The 18,835-nt window shown below is 33.7% G+C and overlaps 1 protein-coding gene and 1 pseudogene across 1 annotated transcript; both read left to right on the top strand.

The window, feature by feature from the left end:
• Positions 1–8,788: 8,788 nt before the first annotated feature.
• LOC133201434 (uncharacterized) lies at positions 8,789–9,604 on the top strand (annotated as a pseudogene).
• Positions 9,605–9,810: 206 nt separating this feature from the next.
• On the top strand, positions 9,811–12,675 carry LOC133201433 (integrase/recombinase xerD homolog). The gene is given in 6 exon segments (XM_061337236.1): positions 9,811–9,874; positions 10,202–10,425; positions 10,781–10,916; positions 11,127–11,279; positions 11,652–11,842; positions 11,845–12,675. Coding segments are annotated over 6 exon segments (1,599 nt in total).
• Positions 12,676–18,835: the final 6,160 nt, after the last annotated feature.

Here is an 18,835-nt window from a genome sequence, read left to right as displayed (position 1 = left end):
ATAAAATTTTAATTTTTATAAATACATGTATCTAAGTATAATACATTGATCAATTACTAATTGGGTGCATTTTACAGATGAAACATGAGGGATATTGGGTAGTTTATGCATCCATTTGCAATACACCTATGCATTTTTAGCTCCCTTGATCAACAAACAGTGCAAAAATGTGACAAAATAAGTTATGTACATTTCACAGAACAAGTCCTTAGGTCTTTTTATGTACTTTTAGGGTACATTTTACAGCTTTTAAAAGAGCTTTACCTGCTACTCAAACAAGCAATTCTACACAAGTGAAAACCGGATGTTTTGACAGTCATTCTACAAAAAACATGGCCAATACTTGATATCGCGATTGCTTTACTTAATGGAACTCTTTCGCGATGAAGGTAGGAAATGTCTGTTAGCTGGGGGCAATGTGCTGTTGCATACAACTCGAGATTAAGCATTGTGGATTTTTGATATAAATGAAATTCGTCCTGGTGAAATATCTTGCAAAACATTCGCTGAATCACGCTTATAAATTTTAAGAGAACCTAGTCCTCATGTGTTACATTTTTATTGATCTTTTTCAGTAAGCCGACTCTTCTAATTAAATTCATCCATTTCTTTCTTATTGTAGTTACTTTTGAAAGCTGATAAAATACTTTTAACATCCCAAATTAGACAACTTACTATCTGAAGTTCAATCCTTTGCAATACTTAGTACTTTCGGCATCCTAATTTTCGATTCATTTGATTGTCACTAGTAATTCATGCCCCGGAAATCTCACAAGGTTTAGAGTTTCCTCGACTTCGCCGCAAAAGAGCGGCGCTAAGTTAGATAACTGTGAGGTAATCGCGATGCAAAGTAGGGTAGGATGGTGTAATTTCGACCGATTATATTTATGTACTGAAGATTTCTCCAAGTATGTCATAGTCTGTTATGCTACAGCTTTTACTAGATCTTTTTTCCTTCGGGAAACCTTTTATTTTTCAGATTACATTGTTTTTATATGTATTATTTGTCATAATAAAAAATAAATGCGTTCGATTTACAAGATATGTGTGTTGGGTAACTTCGACCACGCAAGGGGTTACTTCGACCGCTGCGCCCATATAAACGGAATAATTTGCGTCACCCCTAATATAAGAAAAAAATATATAAATTCAAATTATTCTTTTGTAAAACATAAAAGACCGATGTAAAAATACTAACAAAAAGAGACGATAATTTTCAAAATGTGACTAATCTGAAGACATCGAATGCACCTATCGACGCTGTTTACTGATTGCTGCGAATGTTCATGCACACCTAGGCATAATTAATCCGCAAGAAAACTGAACAGACGAGTTTTCACTGTTGTAGAACAAGTTTCTACTGTGTATACGTGTACTTAATACTTTTTTTAACTTTTTTAATACGGTCAGGAATTCTTTTTGGTAAAAGTCATATTGCTGCAGATTGTATTGCGTCATTTTTCATTGGTCGAAGTAACCCACTGACGCTGTATCCATGCAGGGGTAACCGGCCGATTTCTGTTCAGCCGATTTGCATTTTAATTTGTAAAAAATAAATACTTGAAATTAAAAAGGCATATATTTCAGTTGCAAAAATATATCTGATAAATGTCACGTAAGGGATATCCATTGATTAACTCTTTATACAGATTTTCAGAGATAACGATTTCTTGTATTGGCTAATAAATACGTGAAATACTCATCTGTAATTTAAAGCCTCTTCTTGGATATCGTAATATTCAACTAACAACTTAATTACGCTCATTGAAATAAAATTATTATTGACACAATACTTTAAAAATACTTTCTGCATAAAATAGATGTACGTACACAATAATAAGGTATAAACAAACTATTAAAAGGTACATGTATTTATGAATGGTCGAAGTTACCCCGGTAGTGGAAGTTACACCACCTACCCTATTAAGAATTTTATACGTCGCTTACATATTTACCGTTGTAATATTTTATCTTATTTTATTAATGACATTATCGATTTAAAGATCGATTTCAACTCTAAGACTTAAGATATACCTTTAAACATCTCTATTGTGGACGATCAACTTAAAGAAAATATATATAATTGTTTAATCAAATTTTGGGCATTTTTTTTATTTATTGGTTTTCTATAACAGTTCACACCACTTAGTTTGAGTATTTATTATACCATACTTAAAAATCAATTGTCTCATGTACCATGTACTTTCAATGCCAAATGAAATTCCAGTTCAACTTATTAAAGCATAATTGATGTTCAAACTATAATGAATAAAAGCAACAGGAGCTAAAATTAAATCAAGGCATGATTTGTGTGTGGGTGGGTGGGTGGGGAGGGAGTTACAGAATATATTGCTTCATTTTTTTTTTCGATTTAATGTAATGCATATTACTCAAGATGGTCATTCAAAAGGTGTATCAGTATATAATTTATCATAATCATATGGTGTAATTCAAATAAAAAAAAATTGCAAAACATGATTGACCTTTTGAAGAAGAAAACATAATAGTACAGTATTTACCCATAAAGAATCATTGCTTTTTTTTAAATTAACAATTCAGTGACAAGTAGATTGGGTGGCACAATTTTAAGAGTGAAGGCCTCAGTTTGTACTAAATTGCAAAGTAAGGAGTTGATTCTTATGTTTTGGGATCAAATCCCACAATGGGATTTTAAGTCTGGTCGATGAGGACTTATAAACCATTGAATCACCATTTTGCAGTAGATACAAATAGGAAAAAAAATCTCTTGCTAATACAGAAGTGCGGTTATATGGTCTGTAAATTTGCTAAATTTATTTGTAGAGTCTGTAGCCCTTTTGTAAGTAGGATTTGTGTGGCTAAATATTCTTTTAAAAATGTTCCAATGCTTATCATTGTAAATGGATTGATAGTATGTATCACAAGAAGGAAAACTTTATCATGTATATTTAGAAATATGTTGTAACCACAAACATAACAGGACAGACTACAGAAGCAAGCCTTTAGTTGAAAAATGTTAATTTTCAGATATTTTATTTTTACTTACAGTTGTATTTGTATTTAAAAACATTGCATTTGTTCGATTAAACATATTTTTGTATTGTAGTTATTGTATCAATAATGTATATGACTTTCTGGAAGTTATTATATTGTGGCTACGGACTATACAGGGCTACGGACACCAATCATTCTTCTATAACTTCTTTTGGTGTTAGCGCAAAAGCTATTCATTACTGTTTTTTACTTCACTAGTAACTGTGAAAATATTAAACAAGAGCATGATCAATTCTACATTGTTTTGTTGAACACAAACTATAATGAAATATGGGGCTACGGACTATACAAAATATTAGACCAGGCCATCATTAAAAATATCTTTCTTTCCCCTAACCCGACCTTAAAATCTCAAGTTGGGTGGGTAGGTAAATTATTTTTTTTTTTTTTATCTGACAGCAGTTTTGAAAATACATTCTAAAAAATTGAATAATATATTTATTAGTAAGAAATAACAAAAGAAACCGATTTTTAAACCGAATATCATACAAATGAAGCAACATGTATGGTGCATTAATTCACAAATATTATTCATTTGAACTTGTGAAATATCTCAGGCCAGCGTAAATTTATTGAAATCGAATATTTACAAAAAGACAAGATTCGCAAATACATGTACTCAACCATCGGACATCAGAGTATATTTTTCATTTTTCAAACCTACTATCATCTTCGAGTTCTTACACAGACAAAATATCAAGGGCCTCGAGTGGCGCAGTGATTTCAGTGATTTCAGTGTTTCGTTTTGGAGTCACAACGTAATTCAGGAGCTTGTTCTAAATCACAGGTCCCGACGTGGGACGTGGAGAATGGTCAGTCGAATGAGACCGTAAAAAAACCTAGGTCCAGTGTCGCAGTATACATGTAGATGGCACGTAAAAGATCCCTTACTGATGCTTAATGATCAGTGGCCATAAGTACCGAGTAAAAGTTTAAATTGGGAGCCCTCTACCAGACAGGTGTTCAAATGTTGTCGCCCCAACAATTTTCAAAGGTATATTTTAAAGCAAAGAAACAACTACTTTTCAAGGGCCTAACTAAAGAAAAAATACACTGTACGTCTCAGGAGTCAATTTTAAAGATTTCAACACTATTTGGAAAGAGTGTACATGTATAAACAATATTTAATCTAACCAAACCATATCTAAAATGATAAAAGTTTCACATATCTAATGTTATAGTCACGCAGTTTACCCTAGAAATAAAAGGAATGAAGAAACGACATCTGAATCATATTTATCAAGATAAAATAATTATACAAAGACATGTTTACAACTCCTATGGCCCTATATAGTAAAAATAGGATCAATAGGAACTGCTTATTAGATCGAAACGAATGAAATGCAGTGAAATTTATTGATATGCATACACAAGGTGGGCCACTCATCTGCTCATGAGGCAGGCTTTGCCATGCTTACTACTATGTTAATTTTAGAAGACACATTTGTAAATACCATCTTAACACTCCTTAGTCATGGTATGTTTAATTCGCGATATGTTTCAAGAGTGTAGGATTCTTATAAGTTAAAGATATATCATAAGATTGATACGTCGCCGTTGTTTTATAACATGAACTAACCCTCTGTGGCCACATGTTGTGGGCGCCAAAGGAGAGTTAAACAAAAGCCGTTGTTCTGATAAAAACGGATTTTGATGAAATTTTATTTTATAAAGTTGATAAACAATAAAAAAAAATATTTGAATAATCTTATTAAAAAAACTTCTCACTCGGCACGATTTAAGTGGGTCGGTCGCGTTAGGGGAAACAAAGGTATATTTTATTTTGGCCCCAGAATGGAAATACAAAATGTGTACTATGAGAAAAATATAGTGGTTATATTGTAAAATGTGTGCACATTTTGTGTTTTATTTTCCAAATTAAATAAAAAAAATTAAACAAATATATTTGCTCTTTTTTGATAGAAATTATGCATTTACGAGGGGTGATCAAAAAGTTCGCGAACTAATTGAATTACTTCCTTAAATGAAATAAAATGAGGTTTCAGTGTTCATTATTTTTTAAATTACCGGTAGTCCTCTCCGATTTTAATAGACATCTGCCATTGTTCTGCCCATGCGCGAATCACGTGATCCAGGCGGTCACGTGACATGCTTCGAAGCGGTTTGTTCACAGAAGCTAAGAGATTATTTCTTAGCATGCAAGTAATTTTTCATAACAAGAACAGACCATCTGTCAGAAATGGGCAAATCTCGGCAATAGGATGGGTGGATAAGGATATCGCTTCCCAGAATTAGCATGGTGACCATCACAACCCGAGTCCACTGTCTCGGGAGCGTCGTTTATCCAATGTGGAACAAGTATAGGCGCCTTCTTTTTCTTCATATCTCATACGTTTAAAGTCTAAAGTAAACGATATTTTAGGGGTTTAATAATTATATTATTGCTCAGATATTGAACTATTTTTCTTACTGTAACTTGGCGATCTTTCAAAACAAATTGCTCAACTAAGGATACATCTTTTTACCGGCTTGCTTTCGCTGGGCAACAGAACAAACATCATTTTAAACGATCTCCCTGCCTTCATTAAAACATTCAATCCAATTAATGATTGAACTTCTGGTAAGTCTTTTGTCTTTACAAACCTTGTACAAATTATCATATTCCACTGCAAAGGAATTTCCGAGATATACGTTAAACTTTACAGCCGTTTGTTGCTCGAATACGACTGAGTCAACCATTTTTTGTCACAAGTGACCTACATACTGACGTCATTTTCACATTGTGACGTCACAAACACGGAGCAAAACATTATTTAATATCTGCTATTTATAGAACATGTGTATGACTATATGTGTGCCAAATTTCATTCTGATCTGAATTGAGGTTTTCTAAATATAGAGATAGTTCGCGAACTTTTTGATCACCCCTCGTATTCAAACATTAATAAATCTTAAATTATATAACAAAGGTATATCTGCACACATTTATTCATAATTTCCACAATTTTTATCCTTTTTCTTTTCTGTAAAAAATAAACTTAACCAGAATGATTTCTCTACAATAAAGTACATTTATTTTGGAATGTTTCATTCAAAATATTTTTAAATAACCATTATTTAAAATGTGAAAAATCAAGTGCAACAGCATACCGCTTCAAAAATTATGAATCTTTGACTTTATTCTGTTGTTTTTTTCAAAAATACAGATACTATATATATGATATTATATACCAATGGAAAGCTCTCATTCTGATCTTTGCAATGCAACAAAAGACATTTAGATTAGATGTAACTATAAAGAGTTACATCTATATAACATCATTTAGTTGGAAATGGGCACCTGATCTTGGCCAAGCCGAATATGAATGTTATATAGACCGTTTTAACGGGGAAAACGCCAGTGTACAATGAAGATTTTAAGATTTAAAAAAAAAATGCCGTGGATTGTTCACGCATACAATTCATGGAATTAACGAAATTTAAGGGACAATATTTCGTTTTTTACTTTTTATCGAAAAGTAGGGGCAGATGTAAATACGCAAATCATCAAGGATAGGATTTCATAAACATAGAAAAACAATAATAAAAGCCCCTTCTTTTTCAATTTTGCGTTCTATTATGTTGCATCCCCGGATTAAGGACATACGCAACGTACCTTACCTACTGATATTTTTTCAAGATATTCTTAATTTAAAATTATAATGCCATCAGATGTTCGTAGACAAAGAATCAGCATGCATTACCAGGGGTTTTGAAAACATATCAATTGAGCAAAAAATACTAAACATATATTCTAAATGTTTTGTTTATCAAAACTTGTTTTAGAATAAGTGTACAGCAGCATATATAGACATTATAATATAGCACACAGTCCTTTAAGTATTGGGACTCTTCAACTCCCGCGGAAAAGACAATAAAGTTCAAACTACGTTGCGCATGTCCTTAAGAGCGTCCGGATACCTGGTGTTCATGCCACTACGTATGGAATGACGATATCAATGTATGATGAATTTATTGGTTGTGAAACATTGGATTTTTTTTTCCTTTTCTATATTTTTTGACTAATATTATTTATGCTATAGTATTGTTACAAATACACATTTTACATTCCATGTACATGTATTTTATTTATAAAATGTGTGAAAAGCTACGGCATTCAAAATCACCATATAACGTACGCTCACGGGCGTTACTCAATTTGTTTTCACACGCCGTTGCAGTTATGAGACTAAGCATTAAATTATTATTTTTTGAAAGATGTACAAACATAATTTGTCCTCATTGACAAATCTGTTGGTGGAGGGTACTTAGACACTACACACTTTGTATTTATGTTGAAAATATCGTAGGTCGGATATATTTCTTTAATTCTATATACACATGCAGTTCTCTTCACCACCATATTTCTATTTTTAAAGTATGTTTTAGTTCTCTTAATTTGTACGTACACGGTGAAAGGACTATTTTACTTAAGTTAATACACTTAGCTCTGTGATCTAAATTTAATTTGCGGGGGAGTAGATGCCATGTAAGACAGGAGCGGAACATGAAGGAGATTCCACTTTTAAAATTGTACTAGTGGTGTCCCTTTTTACACCCTCTCTTTTACCGGCTGAATTTTAACATACGATATTTTGATTCGTTTAAAGTGTCACAGTGTTTCCTGATATATTTACTACTTCTTTACTACAAAACATTCCCGACAACCATTGTTAGTAGCTCTTCTGGACTTTAAGGTGGAACGACCCTCTAATAAGAGAGATAACTTGCTAAGAAAATACTTCCGAGCTGACCAATACTTTGTTTTACCGGCGTTTAGTAATGAAGACCAATATATAGTCAATTCACTCAAGTCTGGATTATTCAACCATTGACTTATCTTTTCAATTACCATTATTTTTTTTACACTTTCTAATAATACCTTTGCAACCAGTTCTTTAAAAGTGTTAGATTTGTGATATTCATGAATTATCTCTTAATAAACAAAAAAATATTTTAAAGGATAACTCTTGTACAGTGTAGATGGATACACTTTTTCTTTACAAACAAAGATAACAATGTGATATTCTGACTAAAAAGCGACGCTTCATTGTGTTTTCTAATGTGAATTTAATATGTTGACACTAAATATTGTTTTCTTATATATCTCATATTTTTAAATAAATATTGTACTGCGTCACATTTTCTTCATGATTAGACATTATAAGTGAGCAACGCTTCGAAATTTACACGATTTTCCATTCGAATCTAATGCTATTGCTGTTGATAAAAACTAATGTTGGAAATAAAAAAAAAATAGTGAAACTAGAGCAGAGGGTTATAACACCTTAAATTTATACTATCTAAATCTTCGCCTGTTTATACTTTATATGACAGAGATCTTTTGAATATTGCTATAAATTTCTTTAATATATTAAATATGAATTGAGGTTACCTATAATTATTTTCGGTAGAAATCTAAACAATTCTATGGTTGTCATGCTTTCCTAGGAGAACGGGGCACTTGCATGGCATGATAAGCATATCAAGCGATATTTAATCAGGACAATGGTGGTATACGCCTAAGTTCTGCTTTTTCTAGCTGATAGAATTTATCGATCCCCAGAACTTGGTAATCGGTACAAGATGAAGACACCCTTCTTTAGAGGTAACGTTGTGAAAGTACGTGATGCACGGCTTAAATTCCTACTACCTGTAGCCTAGGCTTATAGGTGATCGCAGAGCACTATTTTGTCCTGTCAGATGTCCAGGGTTCAATTTCTTTCATTCACAAAAGATTACTTATTTCCATTAATTATATTTTCCCGCGGTTCGCCAGTAATAGCGGGAAAATATTGTATTGACGGCACAGTGCATTATAATGGAAGGTTCCATTATTAGCCAATAGTTATTGAGTGTAAAGAACAGGTTTTCGAAAGGTAATTCAGGTATTCACCTCTAGCCGCCGTGCGGCACGAGTTAGATAAAAATGGACGCCCAAGCAATTCAAAGACAAATCAACGATACTGTATGCGCTTCGAATAATGAAATGCTGAGCAGTTTCTCGGAGCTTCTGGACAATAGGCTTACAGAGATGTAGAAAACAATAAATGAGAACCAAAAAGCTATTGCCGATAGACAGGAGGCTAGAATTGAACAAGTCGTGGCCGACGGCTATAAATTCAAAAAACGTGGCAACGAAGAGCAGCACAAACACAACGTAAAAGTCCTATCTAAAATGCAGGAGGCCAGTGAACATTTGGAAGAACGAAAAATTGAAGACGCAAAACGTAAAATAGCAGAAGGTGTGGATATTATAAAACACAGACAAAAATTAATTAAACTTGCAGATTCTTCAGAGGCGGGATGGAGAGCGGTTGACGAGTACGTTAAAAGCCCTATCGCATCAGATTCCGATGACGAGAAGAGAATTACCAAAGCACAGACTCGGGCTGAGAGGAAAGTAAAAGAAGAAAAGGCAAAGAGACGAAAAGATCTGAGGGATTTTACCAGGCCCTACCCAAAGCCAGTGTCGACAAAGACAACACTTAATGAATCTACATGGAAGCCTGGGCATTGCTATCGCTGTAACAAGAGAGGTCATTGGAGAAAGGACTGTAAGGAAAACTAGATGATAATAAGATAAGTACATTTGTTTATCAAGATAATCATTTGATTAAGCAGAAAAATGACGGTGAGTAGTATGACAATACAATACAAAAGCAATCACGCGGTGTAAATATTTCACCTGTAGGTCATTTACGGGAGAATATAGGTCAGTGGCGTTTGATTGGTGCAAACAGGTATATTTTGGACATTCTTGAGAAGGGTTATAAAATGCCATTGTTTACCACACCAGAACCCATAGAACTTAAGAACAATCGATCTGCGTTAGAAAACGGTGAGTTTGTAGATAAAGAAATTGAAAAGTTACTCAATAAAGGTTGTATAGTGGAGTATATCAATAAACCAAGGGTTATAAATTCATTGACGGTAGCGGGTAACAAAACAAAACAAAGGTTGGTATTAGATGCACGACATATCAATCCTCATTTATTCAAATATAAGCACAAATACGAAAATGCATCTGTTTCAAAAAGCTTATTTGAATCAGGTGATTTCATTTTTTCATTTGATTTAAAAAGTGCATATCATCACATTAGGATGCATGAACTAGATGAAGAATACTTAGGTTTTAAATGGAAAAGTAAGTATTATGTTTTTAAAGTTCTGCCATTTGGCCTTAGTACAGCAGGATACATATTTTCGAAAGTCATGAGGGAAGTGGTGAAGCTTTGGAGGTCAAAAGGTTACAAGATTGTCATGTATTTAGATGATGGGATGGGCGGTGCCTCAACATTACACGAAGCAGAATTAGTGAGTTTAGAAATTCGGAAAGATTTAGACAGATTAGGGTTTCTTGTTGCAGCAGACAAGAGTCACTGGGAGCCAGTACAAGAATTAGTATGGTTAGGGTTTGTATGGAATACAATAAACAACAAAATAATGGTGACGTCACCTAGGGTCAACAAACTCAAGGTTTGTATTGCAAATATTTTGAAAGGTTATGATTCTGATTTTATTTGGTTCGATGTTAAAAATATCGCATCTGTGGTTGGACAAATAATTTCAATGCAAACAGTATTGGGTTATGATGTTAGACTACAAACAAGGTATTTATACTTTTGCATTCTGACGCGTTCCAGTTGGAATTCGAGAGTAAGGCTGTCTGCAGAAGCGGTAGGGGAACTAAAAGTGGTTGACATCTGTTGAAAAAATGAATAAAAGTGGTACGTTGTTAACTCAGTTGACAGAGTCTGATGTAAATAAAGTAACAATTTATTGTGATGAATCTGACACGGGTTTTGGAGGTCATTTGACTATATGTTCAGAGGGTGAACAAACTGAATTTGAGTGGTATGGAGTTTGGAACGAATGGGAAAGTAAGCAAAGTTCTACTTGGAGAGAACTTGAGACAGTAAATAGAATCTTGTCAAAATCTGTTGATAAAGTTGAAGGCAAATCTGTTGAGATCAATTCTGATAATCAAAATGTGCAACATATATTGAAAGTAGGGAGCAAGAAGAAAAAGTTACAAGACATTGCAATGTCAGTGCATAGTTTATGCAATAATAAGGATATTCAAATAACAGGTAAATGGATACCTAGGTCAGAAAACGTAAAAGCAGACTCTTTGAGTAGAATGACAGACTGTGATGACTGGTCTGTTAAGCAATGTGTATTTGATTATTTTGACAATATCTGGGGACCACATACATGCGATAGATTCGCAGATCTCCATAACAGTAAGTGTGAGAATTTTAATTCTAAGTACTGGTGAGCAGGATCAAGCGCTGTTGATGCGTTCTCTCAGATGTGGACTGATCATTTGAACTGGGTTGTACCGCCGCCAAAATTAATTCCTTTAGTGGTAAGGAAACTTGAGAGTGACAAATGCAATTGTACTTTGGTAATTCCGGAGTGGAAATCCGCTCCGTTTTGGCCAATGTTGATTGATAAGGAGGGAAATTTCAAACATTATGTTAAAAATTTTTCGAAAATACAAACTGTTCATGCAGTTTGCAGGGGAAGAGGAAATAATGGAATATTTGGGGAAAAGGGTCTTTTATTTAGTATGTTTTTTCTGAAAATAAAATTTTGATATAGATGACATATTTTTACAGGAATAGGACTCCATGACAGCATTAAAAGAAATGCAGAAAAACATGGCGTCGAACCTGGAAGTTATTTGGCTGATCTGTGTCCATATTTAAGCAGCTGGATTTTGTCAAGTAAAAGCGATAACACTAATAAATCCTATTTTAACTCTTTTAAGAGATGGGAAAATTTCATTAAAGTTCAAGGACATATAGTGCGTTACCGGCAAGTCCCATGCATGTGGCATTATACCTGACGCATTTGTTACAGAACGGATCATCTCAACACCCTGTGAACGTTGCCGTGTATGCGATTAGGTGGGCTCACGAATGTGCAGGTTTACCAGATCCAACGAAGAATGCCTACGTTACATCTCTACAAGAAGCCGCAAGACGGAAAGCTAGTCGTGTTGTCCAGAAAAAAGAACCTATTACCAAGGATGTGTTAATTGAACTTTGTGATAAATTCGTTGATGAAAATGATTTGCTAATTGTCAGAAATCTTACTACGATTTTATTTTGTTTCGCTGGTTTTCTTAGGTTTGACGAAGTTATTTCTTTAACATTTAATGATGTGCTTGTACATGATGAATATCTTGTGCTTTCTATTAAAAAATCAAAAACAGATCAGTACAGACAAGGAAGCGAAGTCCTTGTTGCTAAAGGTTCAACGTCTGCATGTCCTGTCAATATGTATAAGAGATATTTAGAACTTTTGGGTCCAATTAGTGAAAAACAATTTTTCTTATTTAGACCAATTTTTAGGTCAAAAGGTGTTTTTAAATTAATATATAAAAACAAAAAACTTAGTTATACATCAACTAGAAGCAATCTTGTATCATTGTTGAAAACAATTATGGGTGAACATGTTAACATAGGAATTCATTCTTTAAGGGCAGGTGGGGCGACTGTGGCAGCAAATTCAAATGTGGATGAGAGATGTTTGAAAAAGCACGGTAGATGGAGAAGTGACAGTGCCAAAGATGGTTACATTGTAGATTCTTTGGATAAACGACTTATGGTTTCAAGGTCATTGGAATTATAATTGTATTAAAACAGTATTCACAGTTGTTTACACCCCTTTTTTTGTGTTTTTCTAGAGCAATCACGGCTGGCTGTCGGGCATTGTATGTTTGGGTTGTGTTGTATTTTAATGGTAGTAGAGTTAATACTTATATTTTCCCGCGGTTCGCCAGTAATAGCGGGAAAATATTGTATTGACGGCACAGTGCATTATAATGGAAGGTTCCATTATTAGCCAATAGTTATTGAGTGTAAAGAACAGGTTTTCGTCAGGTATTCACTTCTAGCCGCCGTGCGGCACGAGTTAGACAAAAATTTTATATAAGAAATTTTTTTTTCATGTCTATATTATTATTATTATTATTATATTTTGTAATATACTTATATATGGTCAGAAAGTTGTGAGGTCCGTTCACAACTCCCCCTGCATCCAGCGGCACCTGGCAACGGACACAGGTTTTCTAGAGTTTTTGCATCGATTTTCATCGTTTTTATCTCTAGTTTTTGCCTGGCCGGCCCTGATGCTATGTAAAGGGGGGTACTGCAGTTTTTTTTTTTTTTTGCATTTTTTAAACATTTTGTAGTCTTGTAAAGAAAAGAAAGTCAGCGTTATGTTTTTCTGCATTTTAGTATATAGTAATGATTATGTTTAATATGTAAAACAGAAATAAATTACGGGCGTCCAGCAATCACGGCTGGCTGTCAGGCATTGTATGTTTGGGTTGTGTTGTATTTTAATGGTAGTAGAGTTAATACCCCATAATGTTTAGGGCTTAACGTCTTTCTTTCAGCATAATAACATTTATTACATTTTCAACAGTGAAATACTGTGATTTATTTATTGAATAAAAGTGATATTCTCTCACAGTGTGAAAGGATACCAAAGTGATATTTTCTCACAGTGTGAAAGGATATCAAAGTAGGTTTAAAAAAAAATCTGGCCTGTCATAAGATAGAGATATTAACTAAACCGTCTTCATAGAGACTAAAACTGCCAAAGTTTCTCCAAATATGTTGTTAAAAATTTGTTTTTCAATCTCGCAATCGCTTATAGCTATCTTAGACGTCTCAACCGCTCAACTATGACGTCACAGCCTATGAAACCCTGTTACGAAAAGACAGAGTCAAAGGGAAAATCAAAGAAAATGTAATAAACAGAAAATTCAATGTTTTGTAGATGAATATGGAATTTATTTCACTCGTGAGACAGGATTTTTGGATATTTTCACTCCTGCTTCGCACTCGTGAAAATATAAAAAAAAATCCTGTCCCACTGGTGAAATAAATTTCATATTCATCTACAAAACATTGAATATCCCTTATATATCCAGAAATCCAAGATATCTTAAAGTAAGGAAATTACACTGAAAGTCTAGAGGGAACACGTTTGGCGTGGTTTCTGACCTCTCTAGACTTTCGGCAATCGGCAATCCTCGGCAGATTCCGCTACGCTACATAAACATTAGTGTGTGAGGCACGAGCTCCGGAGAGCTCCGAGTGGACTTTCCGTGTTATTCCGGGATGTCTCTACAATTTAAATAGTTAGAAATCGTCACTTCCGTTGCTTTCAGTTTCAATGTTAGGTATAGAGGACGTTTTGGTTTACTGCATATTTTATACGGCAAGTTCAAATCGGCAGACGATTCAAGGGCATTATTCAATCATTTTTGAAGATCTCATACGACACCGGCGGGAAAAGCGTAAAGATAGATTAAAATCAAGCGTGAACCGAGACATCACTTGAAATGCAAGATGGCAACTGTCAATACCTTCACTCTTTTTATATACAGTAATATGATATTTATAAAAAAGTTTTAATTTCAGTGATTTTTTTTTAATTTTAATGAGAGTATTCAGACACACCTAGAAAAACACATGATACACAAAATACACCATCCATAAACTAAGATCTATTCTTCAGCAAAATCAAGGTATTAAATGCTTAATATATTCATAATATAATATATTGTAGACATATTTTTAGAGAAATTGGCATAATTTAAAGATTTCGAATAATCAATTTCAGGACTCCTAATTCTGTTTTTTTTTTCTGATATGGGGTGTTAAAAAACCAAAGCACACGCGGACGCTAAACATAGAAAAAAAAATTAGAATGGCCTTAACCTTGTTGAAAAAGGCATGCATAAATGATAGAGTGCAAGGAACCTTATATAACTTACACAATTCTACATATTTTTCTTCTTACCTTGTTTTCTGTAAGCTTTGTCAATGATGTAAAAGTCATTGTGTGGATGGAGGCCTATACAGGATCTCACGACGTCATATCTCCAGTGTCTCCAGATCCACGTCACGTGATCTACACTGTCCTGTGATCTTCCTCTGTAATGTACAGCCTCCCCTCCTCTTCTTAGATCCATTAGAAATTCTCTTTTATCGTCACTCTCCTTTAGTATATTAACTGAAACATTTACTGTAGAAAAAAAAAGATGAATATTGTATAAAACTCAATACTAGTAATTTATCTTAAATAAAATTAAATAAATATAAATAACATATGTAAGTAAAACTAATCAGGAATGAGTTCGATTTAAATGAACATTACTTTATTAAATTAACAATACTTTTATATGCATCTACAGATTGTGGAATATGTATGCCTCGTGAAGTATAAATAAAATGATCAGCATTTAGAGATCATATCATGAAATATATGAATTTAAAAAAAAAAAACATCATTTTAAACACTTTGTAAATTCGGAAATAATTACATTCCTTTACACTGACTTACATATCTTGTATATCATATCATATATATCCGTGTCCTCCATGGTGACATGAGTCAGTATGTTCATCTGTAGACGGTCTATCAGTAAGTAATCACAGTAAGCACTACACACACACTTCTCTCAAGGTTTTCTGTTGTATCTGTCTGATCTCAGGTACACACTGGCTGTGTCATAACTACTGTAAAGGAATGGTATAACACGGTCTATTGATGCTATCTTATACATTGTCTCATCCTTTATGTCCTCCGTTATCTTTTCGTTATCTTTTCCTTTTTCTTTATCTTTACCTTTATCTTCCCAAAGGAAATCACGTGACTTCAGTCTGTCCAGAGTCTGCTGTGCTTCCTCGCTTGTTACACGATTCTCTTTATGGTACACTCTCCGTCGTATCTCTTTAAGCATGTCCAGCCACTCTGTGTTACTGAAGTCAGGAGGACCGGAGTCAGAACACAGAAAACAAAACAACACGGACACCTCCTCATCAGTCAGTGTGGAGAACTCATCTTAAAAAAATGTTAAAAATTATTATTAACAAGCATTCTGAGAGTACTGCAATAGCAATACTAGTCTCCTACCGGCAAGTGTAAATTGGTTCCTGTTAAAAATTGAAAATGTCATAATTCCGTCAAAAATCAATGAAATGGAACGAAATCAAGGTAAAATCACAGGCCAAAAATCAGCTCAATATCTGCAAGCGTTTAGAGAAAAAATTGCAAAAAAAAACCCCTAAAAAATTAAAATGGCCTATGTATAAAAAGGGCCTATGAATACATGTAAACATGATCTGAATATAACAGGTTTCACTTAAAGGTCATACGAAACGGTTCTTAACACTTGGATATTACTTTTTAAACATAAAGCACGCCCGTAGGAAGCGATTTCATTTGGGGGGCACATACCATAGATTTTCAGGCGGGGGGGGGGGGGGCACTATCAACTACCAAAAGTTTCTTGACAAGCAAAAAGAAAAAAGAACAAAGGGTCATCAGACGTTATTATTGAGGGGGCACAAGCACATGACATATGGTAGCTATGTTTTCTATAGCATTCTATATATCGGCAAAATTATTGCCCCCTTCCCCCCCACCAGTTTCTTAGCCATATAAAGACTGGTATGAAAGAGTGTCAACTTACTTTTAGAAAAAAAATTGCCTTTGCTTAATTGAAATTTGTTATCCGCTTATCGTTCTTGATGTTGAGGTTTTATGACGTCACAAAGACCATTTATGTAAATAACGCATTAGACCCAATTTAATTTTGCCGCTAAAAATGATGTTTAACTTGTGTTTAATTTTTAAACAGTCGTGTTTTACAATTAAACATGGTGGGTTTAAATACAAAACATTAGCGTCTAACATATAATCACGACTATTTAAATTGGTGTTCAATAAGTAGGGTATTTAATCATCCATCTTAAACACGCAATGTTCATATGCATCAAATCAAAAAATTAAATTAGGTGTTGCTTCTCAGTATTGCTGTGTGTATTTGCCATTTGTACAATTTCTTAATTTATAAAGTAATTCCGTACATACTAGTAGATATTTTTCGACACAGAAAAAATACGAATAGCCAGGCAATACGTTAACTTTAGATCATACCAAAAGCGATTACAATTAACATTAATTTATGGTAATTTTGTGCTAAAAATTCATAAATTTCATAAACTGTTAAAGGGGAAAGAGAAACATATATTATGATGACTTTTATAATTTTATCAATATTTTAATCACCGGTGTTTAACACGAGTGTTCATTTCTTAACCATCATATATTTATAAATTAAACACATGGTATATATATAGAAATTGCAAATTAAACACCTGTGTTTAATGCGTTATGATAGAAAATGACGCAATTGATTATGTCATAACATGCCATTTGAACGCAGAAGATGCAGAATCACGCATATACTGGCAAAACACCATATCTAACAAGGAAACAGGAGGTATTTATACATTTCTTTATATAAAATCTGGGAAAAAAAATGAATGCTTAATACATTAGAGATTTATACTGCTTTTATGAAATGCAGGATTGTTAGGCCTATCGTCTGAGTGTAAATGCGGCCATATGGAGCGGTCGGCATAAAATATTTGTAGTCTTTAAGTATATTGCGATATCTAATTAATTTGCAGGGAAGTTCATCTCTTATTGTGAATCCTGAGAAGAATACATTACTTGATAAAGGAAAGTGATTTTTAAACGAAGATCACACTTATCCTTGAGAGGTGAGTTTAAAGGGCATTTCAAAGAAAAGGGGTAAACCCCCCCCCCCCCCCCCAACGTACACACACCCTCACACACACACAAACACAAACATCATTGTTTCCTAGCCTACACTAGTTTTGGTTCTCCCAGTAACATGGAATTTAAGTAAATGTAATCCAATTACCTGCCCTTGGTAAAATTTATGCTCCCTATCACGCATTATTATGATTATTTGCTGACAATACATAACTTAACACATAAGCGTTAACAACAACACTTTTCATCCCCTGCCCGCGCATGTGTTCTTTAAGGAGACTTTCCATTTTTGGGGAGTGTTGTTTACATGATAGAAAATGCCTTAGGTAGCCCCCCTCCCCCTCCCCCTTCTCTTCATTGTTGCTGTTGGGCTGCTCCTGCAGACCTGTACATTAATATTTATTTTTTTAGTGTATACACTGTTTGTATGCTTATATGAATTATTTGTATATTGCAGATTTTTATTTCAAACTTGTTTCTCAGTATGTATTATATAATTAAAATTGGCGTGAAGGATAACAAATTATTTTTTTTATCTCAATGTTCTTTTACAGATAATTTTCTAAATTTGTATAGTGAATATTTTTTATCTATCTATTTTTCAGGACATTTCTGATAAGAAGAATTTGGAAATACTAAGGTTGAATAAAATTTTGGAGAATGGAAAACTGGAGATCATCATCCGTGGCAGAAGAACCTGAATTTTACATACAAGCAGAGGAGACTGTTTAACTCGGTTAGAATATTATATGAAATTTAGTGAGTGATACCCCGGCAGCTCTTGTGAAGCTGCAAGAATATTTAATGAATTAGTCGTTTACAGGTAAAAACTGGAAATTTTCTTCATTTGGTAAAAAACTCTGAATATTAGTGAAAGTAAAATTATACAGGTACAACTTATTAACTGCAATACATACACAATGTATATATCCTGTACCCAGACAAAAAATAACATTTTCAGTCTTTGTGCATTATACATGTATTTAATTATGAATTTGTTTGTTTTATTAAAAAAAATGTAATGGACGCCCTGTCCCTTTTTTAAAATAAAGTTTCAAAAAATAATATTTCATTTATTAAGCGATCTTTCCCTTTTTTAAAATAAAGTTTCAAAAAATAATATTTCATTTTATTAAGCGATCTTCCTATTTCAACCCCCCCACCCCCCACCCACCCACCCGCCACCAAT

The sequence above is a fragment of the Saccostrea echinata genome, unplaced genomic scaffold, assembly GCF_033153115.1.
Source record: "Saccostrea echinata isolate AGI-Se365-2 ecotype Australia unplaced genomic scaffold, CSIRO_AGI_Sech_v1 ptg000044l, whole genome shotgun sequence".
NCBI lineage: Eukaryota > Metazoa > Mollusca > Bivalvia > Ostreida > Ostreidae > Saccostrea > Saccostrea echinata.
The sequence above is the reverse complement of the archived record's forward strand: the minus strand, read 5'-3'. Positions and strand labels throughout refer to the sequence as shown.